Source organism: Pteropus alecto, unplaced genomic scaffold (genome assembly GCF_000325575.1).
Source record: "Pteropus alecto unplaced genomic scaffold, ASM32557v1 scaffold175, whole genome shotgun sequence".
Lineage (NCBI taxonomy): Eukaryota > Metazoa > Chordata > Mammalia > Chiroptera > Pteropodidae > Pteropus > Pteropus alecto.
This window is the reverse complement of record NW_006437739.1, coordinates 71,591-85,806: the sequence shown is the minus strand read 5'-3', so window position 1 is coordinate 85,806 and position 14,216 is coordinate 71,591. Positions and strand designations below refer to the sequence as shown.

Here is a 14,216-nt window from a genome sequence, read left to right as displayed (position 1 = left end):
TTTTTTTCTGTCACCACATATTTGACTCCCTTTACCCCATCTACCTACCCCCTCCCCCCCACCCCCTACCCTCTGGTAACCACTAGTCTATAGCACATGTCCATGAGTCTGTGTTTGTTTGTCCTATTTATTTGTTGCTTTTAGGTTTATATCCCACATATAAGTGATATCATGTGATTTTCAACGTTTTCTGTCTGGATTATTTCGCTTAGCATGATTATCCTGAGGGCCATCCATGTTGTCTTTAATAGAATATCCTAACATCGGTTAGGAAGGTATTTGTGTGGACAAGAAAGAAAGTCAGATGTACAAATTTTAATGGATGGCTATATGACTGTCTTTAATTTCTTTATGAGACTGCTTTTTTGTTTAAAATATTCAGAGAAAGGGTAATTATTTTTTATTTCCATGTACTTGATTGTTTCCATACCCAGTATACTAGAATAATTTCTATTTGGTTTGGCTTATGGTGTTTTTTGTTGTTGCCATTTTCCTAATTTTGAAGAGATCTTTCCTTGGGAAGGGTTTTCTTTCTGTCTGTCAAATTTTAGCAATAACAATTTCAGTTTTACAGCTTTTAACAAGAACCTGAAATTGCCTTAATTTTATTACAAGTGTTCTTTTTTTTATAAATTGTGCTACTAGAATTTATCTTTTTGTCGTTGTTGTTCGAAAGCTTTTTTTTAATATTTGTATTTTAAAGATTAATATCAGTTTGTACATAAAAGAAGAATAGAATTTATCTTTTTAAAAAGAGTTTGACTGTCTTTTATTTATGAGAGTCACAGAGTTGTTTTCCCTTAATATTAAACACCTTGCTTATTGATGGGAAGGATAAAGTATATTTTTAAAATTTCTCTTATCTAATTATGATGGTGTCAATTTAAATAAAAAGTACAATAGTTTTTATATGGTTTCTTTTTAGTAAAATGTACATGCGATTGAATTTTTATTTATATACTACAGTTATTAAAATTTATTTTGCTTATATTGCCTAAAGCAAAGAAATTTTTATAGTTATAAAGCCTTGTTTATTTTTAAACTTTAAAAATTATTTTATTTTAATATATAAAAAGAACCTCTTATCCCAGAATAAGGAAAAATAAAAGCACCCTTTTGTCCCAGAGCACAGCTTCTGGCTGTAAGACATATGCCAGATGTCTTGCTTGACAAAGAACAGTGAATGTCCCTGTTGATAATTGACCACGTATGGCTACCACCATCTCTGGCTTTAGTAGTCATTAATATTTATTTCAGTGAAAGATCCTTTTTTCCCCATGCACTGACATTAATAAGGGCTTTCTTTTTCATTTTTAAAGTTGGTCCTTTTTCTGAGCAAATTCAGTGTGTTTGTATTATGTATAATTTTTCAGTGAGAACCCGTCTCTCTTTAGCACACAAATTATTGCCCATTACAGGGGATTAATTGGCTTAAAGAAATCTTGCAGCTTTTAAGCACTGAAATTGTTTAAAAAACAAAAGCGTGCAACTACTACACATACCAAATTTTTATTCCAATTTTCAGAGTATCTTCTTTTATTTTTAGATGAATCTACGTTCTGTATTTACTGTAGAGCAACAAAGGATTTTACAGCGTTATTATGAAAATGGAATGACAAATCAAAGTAAAAATTGCTTTCAGCTCATATTACAGTGTGCACAGGAGACTAAGCTGGACTTCAGTGTAGTCAGGGTAAGTATTGAGGTCTTACACTCTTGAATTTGTAGTTTTTTATTACAAGTGATAATTGCTTAATATGAGAAAAACTATCAGGGTATGAAGTCACTAACTTTATAAATAGCTTCATCTACCTGGTATAAAAATACTATTTTTAAAAAATAAATAGAGCTAATTATTCAGTATGTATTTGTTTCTGTGAATACTTTGAAAACACTAAAACTTTTGCATTGTAAACATATCTTTAAAAATCTCAATTCTTTGAACTAATGAGTACCTTTAAGATTAATTTTTGATCTTATGCTATCTCTAAACCCAGAACTAATACAGATATAATCTCACAAAATAATGTCAGTAAAATAAGCATTTACTGAGGACTATTGTGTTTCCAACATATTTTCTTGTTGTATTTGAATTTTTCATCAGGCATTTATGACTTTAGTATTGTTGTCTTTTTTAGTAAAATCTAGCCTTTCTTATGAATACCGTCTCCACCTTTTAAGTACAATGCATGAATTTTAATAGTTAGCAAGTAAGGGACAGGAAATCACAAGAGAGGAAATTTTCCTTTATCACAACCATAGTTATTCACCTGTACAAATCAGAGCTGCTACCTGTTTGTGAAAGGCAATGAGAAGGTGACAGAGAGGAGGCAAGAGATAAATTTAACAGAACTAGTCACTGATTTTATTGAGTGCATAGGTCCTTTCATATTTGTCTGAATGTGCTACAGATCCTTCTGGCATGAAACCTTAGGGATTCAAAGATTAACAACTTTCTCAACCTTGTCATTCATTAGGCTAATGTGAGAAAGAGGAAAGATATCTATTTTTATGTTTATCTTTTCTGTTGGAGGAATTTTCAAAGATCCTAAAGATAAAAATTTCTTGATAAGAAGACTTTTTGGAAAATCTATTTATTAAATATGACTAAATGATATAGTAACCTTCAAAAGGAGAATTATATTGCTAGTTGGGGTGGGGGCTGTTATCCAGGATATTTGTTTCTTATTGGCTGAGATTGACCATCATATTTAGATTTGTGTAAGAACTAGAAATACCTCCTACCAATAACTCTAAATTCTCTATTTGAAATGCCTTTAGTAAACCTCAGATAAAACTGTTTAATTACCTTAGAAAAAGTAATATAAAATGTGTAATATTTCAAGTTGATGAGATTTCATTTTATAAGTACAAACTCGTCCCCCTCCCCTCCTCCCCCATGGCAACATCTTTCATTTCTTTTCCATTTTATTTTACCATTACTTTGAAGTGAAATGCCTCCTCAGGCAGCTGCTTTGTGAACTGTGACCTTTCATATTTCCAATTTGTTATTGCAATCTTCCCCTAATAACTTAATTATACTTGAATATTGAGAGAGTTAAAATACAAAAGTCTATGTTTATGCTCCAAATGTTGTGAAATCTAAAATAAACAATGAGAATGAAAGAAATTCCTAGAATGTATGCTTACAAGTAAAATGTTATATAAATCATAAGGAATCGTTCAAAACAGATTTATTCTCTCTGTTATAAGAGAGTATAAATTGTACAGAAATTCAGTCTTCCTAATGTAAATTCCAACACGGTTTTGGTGGCTTTTCCAGTCAGAGGAGAAGAGAGTTGTTTATAAGCTAATCATTCCACAACCTCCCTTGCTCCCAATATTTTGCTTGCTCTGTATGTTCTACTTAAAAGAGACCTCTCTTTATTATTTTTAATATAGTGTTTGTTGTGTTTTTTTTTCCCTCAAAAGAACTTAAATTCCACTTTACTAAGAATTTGATCCTGATATAAATAGAATTTAAAGGTTAAAGTATCCATGCAAAAATATATATATAGTGGGGTAACAGAACAGGAAAACAGAGGAAGAGGTATAGAAAAAGGAAAAGATGTTTGGAGAAAATGAATTTCTAAGAAAGACTGAAGATAATTTTATGGACACCAAAAGTTGATGACCCAAATGTCTTTCCTTTTATTTATTTATTTTTTCTATGTAGTATAACTTTGTCAGTTCAAACTTTAAATTTTCATATCAATTTTTTTGACCCATTTTTTTCTCTCTTACCGGTGAGGTGTTTGGAAAAGAATTGTATTGTATAAACATTGGTAAATTTTGGATCCTGCGACTGGATGACTTTTAAGAAAATTTAATTCAGTTATTTGGAAACCTCAGGCAATGAATTGTCTTTATTTTCAAATTTTAGGTGGAAAATATTTAAGTGTATACTTTTTGACTTTCATAGAGAATATTGAAAAGAATTAAACCCTTACTTTCTGACTTAGTTTCATTATGGAAATCAATTATCGTATTGTGCTCACACAATAATGCTCACAACGTGGTAGGGTATATGGGGTGAATTTTTCCTTTACAAAAAAACACCATACTATTTAATGATTTCTCATTGATTCTCTTTTGTTTTTTTCTTTTCTTCTCCTTTTTAGTGAGGAATAGTTAGTAAATATTCTTAGTTTTGATGTTAACAAGGCATGTCCAAAAGCGAATTCTATCACCAGTGCCCCTTCTATTTTGTTATTTCTAATTTTTTATAGATTAGGATACCAGATTTGGTAAAAATTATGTATAAAACAAAATAAAGTGTGTTTAAAGAAAGGTCAGGGAATGTCCTTTTCTTATAAAGTACATAGATCTTGTGACATCTGTGTTGGCTGCCCTCAGGACAAATGAGGTTAGCTGAGTTTCATATGCACATGATATTCTACTGCATTTTACTCTTGGATAGGTATATAATTTAAATACCTAATAAACTATATAAGTAAATATTTATACTATAAAAGTAAGCCATAAACTTGCAATGCACTAAGTTCACTCTTAAACTTCTTTTGTTAAGGTAGGTATTGTCGTATTGTGATGAGAACATGATAGATTGTTTATTTTTCTTAGAAATATTGCACAAAGCTGCCCTCCAGATGTGGTAGATCTTGATTTTACCAATTCACTGTGCTTTCCCATTTAAAGTGTTTAAATGCAATGCTTATATATTTTTATAATAATTATGAACAAATGCATCATGATTCTTATGTATACTTTTCATACTTGAAAAGCCATAACACAATCACTTATTTTGAATATTTGTAAAATTCACCTTTTTGATCCATACATTCAAATTATATCCAAAAACATTTCTTTTTAAACATTTCTCTTGAGTATACACTTTAAAAACATTTTAGTTTTTCTCCTCTGTCTTTTTCTCTTGTGCTATTTATATTCATTTGTCCCTATTGTAATTGTCACTTCTGCTGTTTGGTAAAAATAAATTGGAGCAAGTTTAAAATTCCCACAGACTCCTGTGAAACAAAATGGAACCATCTCAGTTTCCATTTTTTCTTTTTTTTAGAAGAGAAATACTAATTATAAAAGTAAAATCACCAACAGAGATGACCATTTCAGGAGTTTCTCACGATAGTGGAAGGAGAATATGCTTTGAGGTCAAGTAATATCGATTTTGAATCCTTATGGCAAATATCCACTAACTACTTAATAGTTCTAAACCTCAACTTCTTCACTTATATAATTAGAAAAATAACACCTAGTGAAGGAGCTAATATATATAAAAACACATAATGGAGATTCCATACGTGATAGCTTTTATTTATAGTATTACAGAAACACTAATGTTGTTTATAGTATAAACATTAAATATAGTATAAACATTGAAAATTGGATAATTTTCTTGGTCTTCAAAACCACATCACACAAGTTAACCAAATATACCCTGCATCATGTTTGTGCAAAGCTAGCTCATTTAATGTTTTCACTTAGATTTTTTTTTTAAATTCTTAATATATGAACATGTTTTGGAAGTTTATAATACAGTATGCATTTTGAAATAATTATAAAGTTTACTAATCACATTATGAAACATAATATTTCTTATTGCATATTTTAAGATGAATCATGATTCAGCATAATAATACTAAGATTATTATAAATAATTATTTATATTAAAGTACATATTTTTAATCAGATCCTAAATGCCAATCGCTAGTATTATTTTTATTAATAATTTATTTCTCATTTATGAAAGTACTACATATTCATTATATAAAATTTGGTAAATAGAGAAAAGTGTAAGAAGAAAATAAGTACCATAAATTAATGACAAACTGGGAAAAATATTTTCAACTTGTGACAAAGTGTTGCTATCTTTAGTAGAAAATTATTCTTATAAATCGATTTAAAAAGACAAATACACCAATATAAAAATAAGTAAAGGAAATAGATAAGCAATTCTGTTGAAGTAATATAGTAACCATAGAAATTCAAATCAAAACTGCAGTGTTGTATCTTTATAACTTCTGGGCTAGTAAAGGCTACAGAAAGATAATGCAAAAGATTGGTGCGGGTGTGGAGAATTCAGAAATCTTATACATTAGAGGGTACTTTAAAAATATCAAAAAACACAGGGATTTTCTTTCTACAATAGCATTCTAATGGACCAATAGCACAAAGATGCACGTACAATGATGTGTATTTCAATATGGTTCATAATAGTGAATGTTTCCAAAAATAATCTGAATACCTAGCAATATTAAACTAACCACGTTATGATGTATTAATGGAACAGAAGTTGTTAAACCTGAAAATTGCATGCATATATTTGTTTAACAATACTATACAAGCATTTTTCAGTGTCACTATCCTACCTTTAGTATGCTTCCAATTTGTCACTAGTATAAATAAATATGTGATGAACATCATTGCATATAAATGTTGTATGCATCTATGATTATTTTTATAAATTCACAGAAGTGGAAGGTCAAAAGATACAAACATTTTTAAGGTTCTTGCTACAGATAAATTGGATGGACTTTTAGGAGGAGAGGAGTGACAATGCAATTCTCTCATCAAAGTTTCTAGATATTAAATGCAAGTCTGATTTTTTCTGGCCTTATACTTTAGTTATTTTTAATTTATTGCATCTTTTTTCTTTTAATTTGTATAAACCTTGGTTCTATGACAAATGAGAATACAATTTATCACTTATAAATTGTTTTTTCTTATTTCTTTGTTAAGAACTTTTCCATAATATCATTTTTATCTTTCCAGACGTGGGTTGGCAATAAGAGAAGAAAAATGAGCAGTAAAAATTCTGAATCAGGAGCAGCAACAGCAGGAACTGTGTCTGGTACCTCTTTGGCAGCTCCAGACATAACAGTCAGAAATGTGGTTAATATGGCTCGACCCTCAGGCCAACAGTCTTCTTGGACATCTGCCAATAATGATGTTATTGTAACTGGTATATATAGCCCAGCCAGTTCATCAAGTAGGCCAGGAACAAATAAACATACAAACACACAAATTACAGAAGCACATAAAATCCCTATTCAGAAAACAGCCAGTAAAAATGATACCGAGTTTCAGTTACATATTCCTGTTCAAAGACAAGTAGCACACTGTAAAAATGCCTCTCTGCTCTTAGGAGAAAAAACAATTATTTTGTCAAGACAGACAAGTGTGCTAAATGCTGGAAACTCAGTTTACAATCACACAAAGAAAAACTATGGAAGCTCTTCAATGCAAGCCTCTGAGATGATGGTACCTCAAAAGCCATCTGTGTGCCACCGACCTTGCAAAATTGAAGAAGTTGGAATTCAAAGGTCATATAAACCTGAACATACGGGTCTAGGATCACATAATTTATATGGGCAAAAGACACCTATTAGAGATCCTTACTGTAGAACACAAAACTTGGAAATCCGTGAAGTATTTTCATTAGCAGTTAGTGATTACCCCCAGAGAATTCTGGAAGGAAATACCCCACAAAAGCCTAATGCAGCAGAAGGAACTTGTTTGTCCATTGCAATGGAGACTGGAGATGCTGATGATGAGTATGCCAGAGAGGAAGAGTTGGCATTGATGGGAGCACAGATACCAAGCTACTCAAGATTTTATGAAAGTTGCAGTTCCCTTCGAGCTGAGAACCAAAGTACAGCTTTGCCAGGACCAGGAAGAAATATGCCAAAATCACAAATGGTGAATATTAGAGACCTGTCAGACAATGTACTGTATCAAAACAGAGACTACCATTTGACACCACAGACCTCATTACATACAGCATCTACTACAATGTACAGTAATACAAATCCATCACGGAGTAATTTTTCTTCACATTTTGCATCATCAAACCAATTAAGGTTATCACAAAACCAAAACAATTACCAGGTAATGTGTACTTTTTTTTCCCCCCTAATGTTTTTGTTTTTGTTTTTTTGTTTGTTGTTTAGTTTTGTTTTGTTTTGTTTTAAACCATTGTTTGGTGTAAAAAGCTGTGTTGGTATCCAGTTAGACTTGAGACCTGGGTCACTTAACTCATATTTTGAAGTTATTTGAGATTTTTGTTTCAAAATTGTGGTTTGGGGTAAACTCTTTGAAGAATATTGTGCTTTTTTGGTCATTTTTTAAAATGAGTTTTTCTTCATGGAATATAATCATTTTTATAACATGGCAGCTTTCTACTGACATTTAAAATGATTTCATTCAGGAAATAATAGCCTGTTGGGAAACATGGCATTTCCCATCACTAAAATAGGACTAAAGTGGCTAGGTTCATCCCTTTGAACCTAGATTATTCTTGTAATGGTTTTTACTTGCAGTATGGGGAGATGTCACTAGATGAGTGGTGCTTTCCCTGGACACATAGCCAGACAAGTCAACCATTTCTCTAAGTGACAGTGGCTGAGAAGTGAAAGCCTGCAAAGACGCAGCTAACTGCTTTTTCAAAAAGTAAATGCTTTATTCAAACATTAAGTGGAACATTAATCAGATAGTTCTTTTGAAAAATGTGTATAAGGAAGAGACATATTCAAAGTAAAAATTAAAGTAATTTTAGATCTGTGCAAAAATAAGTGGTATTTCTTTACTGTTTCATGAATTTAATTATTTAGATATGCTTCAAATATTCTCAACAGTGAGGTATATGTTACCTTAGAACATCTTTTAAGGACATAGATCTTCTCTCTGAGAAATCTGCTTCAGAGAATTCGAATAGCAGGGCATGGATGTTCTCCACTTTTTCTTGCTACTAGCTGGACACTAATTTGTTCAACCACAGTATGTAAGTTTTATCCAGCTTTAAGATGTTTTTAGGCTATTCTCAATCAATATAAGGAATAAACTTCTCTTACCTCCCTTCATCTTATAAATTTCGGGTTCAAAATGAAAAGCAATAACAGCATATAAGAAATATCCCTCTGGCACTTAGCCCTAACAGAAAAGTACTCAATAATCATCATTAGTTGTCATTTCTTACTGAGATACTACTCATTTTTCTGTTTGCTTTTTCCTAAAGCAAGCTTAAACTAACATTGAATCATACCATTAGCCTCTTTTCATTCCCTGCTCTTTTAAACTATTTTACCCCTTCTGTATTTACTAATGATAGTAAAAACAATAACATTTACTATTTGTTGAAGGCTTTCCACATACTAGGCTCCATCAGTCACTTTACATACCTGATCTCATTTAATGTTCATGGCAATTTAGACATACGGACATTTAATCCATGTTTCAATACCTGTCCAGGATCACAAAGCCAGTTCATGAGAGAAAAAGGACTGCAACTCAAAATATAGCATTTTTTTTTCCTATTTTACCATACAGCCTAACAATATCAACTGTATTTGAATATTTGGAGGCCTGAGAGAACAGAGTGTAATTTTTAATTTTTCATAAGCCAACCACTACCCTAAGGAAAATTTAACCTATAGTGATGTCTTTTTATAGTATATGTTTCTTTCCTGATAGAACTTTTAAAGAGATTAAATTTGTTTTATATAAAATAACTTTTTAAATGAAATAAAACTTAGCAATTTTTTACTAGCTTCAGTTTCACCGTTATTATTTTAATTATTATTTTATTTTTTTAAATTCAGTTGACAAACAATATTATATTAGTTTAGAGTGCACAGTGATTAGACATTTATATAACTTATGAAGTGATCACTCTGATAAATATAGTACTCATCTGACTATGTAATAACCATACATAGTTATTACAATACTACTATATTCCCCATGCTATACATCCCCATGATTATATCGCAACTACAAATTTGTACCTCATAAACTCCTCCCCCATTTCACCCATTCTCTCACTCTCTACATCCTATAACTATCAAAATCCTCTCTATATCTATGCGCTTGTTTCTGTTTTGTTTGTTCATTTATCCTGTTCTGTAGATTCCACATATAAGTGAAATCATATGACATTTGTCTTTGTCTTTCTTCGACTTATCCACTCAACACAATACCTTCTAGGTCCATCCACATTGTTGGAGGTGGTAAGATTTAATTCTTTTTTTTTTTTTTTTTTTAGGCTGAGTAATATTCTGTTGTATATATGTACCACCTCTTCTTTATCTATTCATCCATTGATGGACACCCAGGTAGCTTCCATATCTTGGCTACTGTAAATAGAGCTGTGATGAACATATGAATGCACGTGGTCCTTCAAAGTAGTGTTTGGGTTTCTTCAAATAAATATCAAGAAGTAGGATTACTGGGTCTTTCTTTGTCTCTTGTTATAGTCTTTGTTTTAAAGTTTATTTTGTCTGATATACCAGGGTTCCCCCACCCCCAGGTGCAGACTGGTACCGGTCCATGGCCTGTTAGGAACTGAGCTGCATAGCAGGAGTTGAGTGGTGGGTGAGTAAACAAGGCTTCATCTGTATTTGCAGCTGCTCCCCGGTGCTAGCATCACTGCCTCAGCTCCACCTCAGATCATCAGGCATTAGATTCTCATAGGAGAACCGGTCCCTGGTGCGAAAAAGGTTGGGGACTGCTGTGGTATAGTATTACTACCCCAGCTCTTTTTTTATTAACACTTTCATTAAATCTTTTTCCATCCCTTTACTTTCAGTCTTTGTGTGTCTTTTGATGTGCATTCATTCTCTCATAGGCAGCATATGTAAAGGTCAGTTTTTCTTTTCCATTCGGCCACCCTATCTTTTGATTGGAACATTTAATCCATTTACATTTAAAGTAATTGTTGATAGATATGTAGTTATTTCCATTTTATTATTCATATTTTTTTTCTTTTTTCCTTTTTCTTCTTAAAGAAGTCCCTCTAACATTTTCTGTAATATTGGTTTGGCAATGATGAAGTCCTTTAACTTTTTCTTGTCTGGAAAGATCTTTATGTGTCCTTCGATTCTAAATGATAGCTTTGCTGGGCAGAGTAATCTTGGTTGTAGGTTCTTAATTTTTATCACAGAATATTTTCTGACAGTCTTTTCTGGCCTGCAAATTATCTGTTGAGAAATCAGCTGACAGTCTTATGGGAGCTTCCTTGCTAATTTTAAGGTGGTCTCTTTGTCTTTATCCTCTGGCATTTTAATTATGATGTATTTTGGCGTGGGCTTCTTTGGGTTCATCTTGTTTAGGACTCCGCACTTCCTGAGCTTGTATGTCTGTTTCCTTCAACAGGTTAGGAAGGTTGTCTATCATTATTTCTTCAAATAGGTTTTCAATTCCTTGCTCTCTCCATTCTCCTTCTGATACCTCTTTGATGTGAATGTTGGTATACTTGATGGTTCCCTAGAGTCCCTTTAAACTATCATCACTTTTTTCTTTTGCTATTCTGATTGGATGTTTCTGCTACTTGATCCTCTAAATCACTGATTCAATCCTCTTCTTTATCTAATCTACTGTTGATTCCTTCTAATATACAGTTTTTAAATTTCAATTATTGTATTCTTCATTTCCAACAGGTTCTTTTTTATGTTTTCTATTTTCAGTTTTATGTGTCTTATCTCTGCTGAATTTCTCACTGAGATCATTGATAACTAGTGTTTTGAACACTGAATATGGTGGATTGCTTGTCTTTTTTTTTTTTTTTTTTTTACTGGAGATTTGTTCTGTTCTTTCATTTGAGATGTGTGTGTTTTTTGTTTTTTTGTTTTTCTCTCCCCATTTTGACTGCTTCCCTGTATTTTTTTCTATGTATTAGGTAGGGTTGCTGTGTCTCCCATTCTTAGTGGTGTGGCCTTATGTAGTAAGTGTCTTGTGGGGCCAAATGGCACAATCTCCCTGGTCGCATGAGCTGGTGTGTCCCTTCTATAGGTTGTGTGTGCTCTCCTGTTGTAGTTGAGCCTTTATTGCTGTTTGCTTATCAATGGGAAGGATTGACCCTGGGACTGGTCGTGATGACTGGCCATGACCAGTGGAGAAGCTGCTGTGCAGGGACACTTACTACAGAGCAGGATTTGCTTTATCAGGTCTTTAGTGCCTGCCCTGTCTGCCTTGTGGGTGTGTCATCCTCAGATGTGACCCCAGGTGTTGCTCTGGCTCAGATCGAAGCTGGATACCAGACTGCAGATCAGGGCTTCCTGGGAGGGGCCCTGCCTCAGGCCAAGTTTAGCTGCAGCCTGTGCCCTTCCTGGGGTCACCTGTCATATGCCACCAAGCATTCTGCACATGGCTACCACTTGGGCTGTGCTTGAAGGTGCCTGCAAGGCTAAGCTGCAAACCCAGGCATGCTGCCGGTAGTGCTACGACTGGGGCTGCTTAACAAGACGTACTGGGCATGCTGAGGCCAGATGATACTTGTTGGAGGTTTGTCAACCTTTGAGAGATTTTAGGAAAGTCTGCAGCATAAGCCAAGACAGGCTATTTGTATGGAAAAGCCACTGGAAATGACCTAGGTGGGTCTGCAGTCAGGTGGGGTGGGGTCTCAGGGAATCACTAGGGTGTGGTGAATGGTTTTCCAATTTGATAGAAACTCAGATATGGAGCCCAGCTAGGCCTATGTGTGCAGACTGGGTAAGAGAAGGGCTCAACAAAAGAGCAATGGCTTCTGTCTGTATTTCTGTCTAGGGAAAAGGTGCCCCTTCAGCTCTAACCCTAGCCAGACAATTCATTTCCTCCCTGTATGTCCCTGGTGCCTGTTGAGCTGCTGCCCCAGCACTGGAACTCAGAGGGAGTGAGTTGTCAGTGGGTAAGTTTGTGCGTAGGCCCTTTAAGAGGTATGTCTGTGACTCCAGCAGTCTTCCGTTTCACTCAGCCACAGTCTCCACTAGTTTCAGAGCTAGGATTTGTGGAGACTTCTCTTTCCAGCACTCAAGCCCTATTCTAGGGATCCTGGTATGGGGCTGGGACCCCTTACTCCTCTGGAGGAACCTCCACAGCCAAGAAACCCCTCTTAATTTTTAATGGCCAAACGTGGGTGTTGGACCATCCCATTCCATGTCTCTTCCCCACTACCCATCTTGATGAGCTTCTTTTGTACGTCCTTAGTTATAGGACTTCTGTTCAGTGAGGCTTCAGGTGATTCTCATTGATTATTGTTCTGTAATTTAGTTGTAATTTTGTTGTTGTAACGAGAGGAGGCGAGCACAGTGTTTACCTACTCCGCCACCTTGACTGTAAATTCACATCCCCTTTTTTTGAATAGTAATTTTTTTTTTTTAAAGAAAGGCTGTCTGATGTAACAATTTAGAGCATGAGCTTAAGGACTGATAGACCTAGGTCAAATCTAGGCTCTGCCACTTTGTACTCGTGCTATCTTGGGCAAGTGTCATAACCTCTCTGTGTAACAGTTTTCTTATTTGTATAATGTCTTTATTAACACCTACTTTTCAAGAATGCTGTTACATGAAATGGCACGTTATGTGCAAGGCTCCTTGTACATTCCCTGACACATAAACTTTTTTATATTTACAACCTCATAGTTATAAAGTTAATGAGACTCCGCTAGTCTAGGTCTTCTTTTTATTCCATTTTATTTCTTTAACAAAAAGGATGGAAGGAAGGTGAGGAAAATAGGGGATGGTAAGGTAAAATATAAAGTGTGATGCACTTTACATTTTATTTCAAGTAAAATATTGCAGAACCCATAATTATCACAGGATCATTGAGGAAAAATAGCTGTAGTGCTTGCTTAAGACTCGATATCAGCTATCGACCTCACCATAATCTACATATTGAAAAGCTCATGTATAACTATTTATATTATACCATACCTTCACCAACTTGACCTGAGGCAATATGGTAGAATGCCTGCAGAGAATCCTTGGGGCATCACTTTGGCTCTCCTTTCTTTTAATTAGTTGAGATTTGGGGAAACTAAGGCAGCCTGGGGAAGCATAATCCATAAGGATTAAAGTGTCAGTCTATTTGGGCTGCTATAACAAAAAATACTATAGTCTGGGTAGCTTAAACAACAAACATTTATTTCTCATAGTTCTGGAAGCTGGGAAACCCAAGATCAAGATGATGGCAGATTCTGTGTCTGGCGATAGCCCACTTCCTACTGCATTGATGTCTGTCTTCTGCGTTCTCATATGGCAGAAGGAAAAAAGGAACTTCCTGGGGTCTATTTTTGTAAAAGCACTATTCCCATTCGTGAGGGCTCCATCCTTATGGCCTAGCCATCTCCCAAAAGTCCCACCTTTAAATACCATCACATTAGGATTAGTTTTCAACATGTGAATTTAGCTGGGACATTCAGTCCATGTTAGCTATCCTGTAAGATTTTAATGAAGATATACTACAATAGCCATATTACTGTTACATTAGGA

The 14,216-nt window shown here is 34.0% G+C and overlaps 1 protein-coding gene across 1 annotated transcript; it reads left to right on the top strand.

Annotated features, from left to right (window-relative positions):
- Positions 1-1,546: 1,546 nt before the first annotated feature.
- On the top strand, positions 1,547-7,863 carry HDX (highly divergent homeobox; the record flags this gene model as incomplete). The annotated part of the gene is made up of 2 exons (XM_006914780.1): positions 1,547-1,693; positions 6,748-7,863. Coding segments are annotated over exons 1-2 (1,263 nt in total), but the record flags the coding sequence as incomplete, so codon positions are not given.
- Between the last annotated feature and the right edge of the window lie 6,353 nt (positions 7,864-14,216).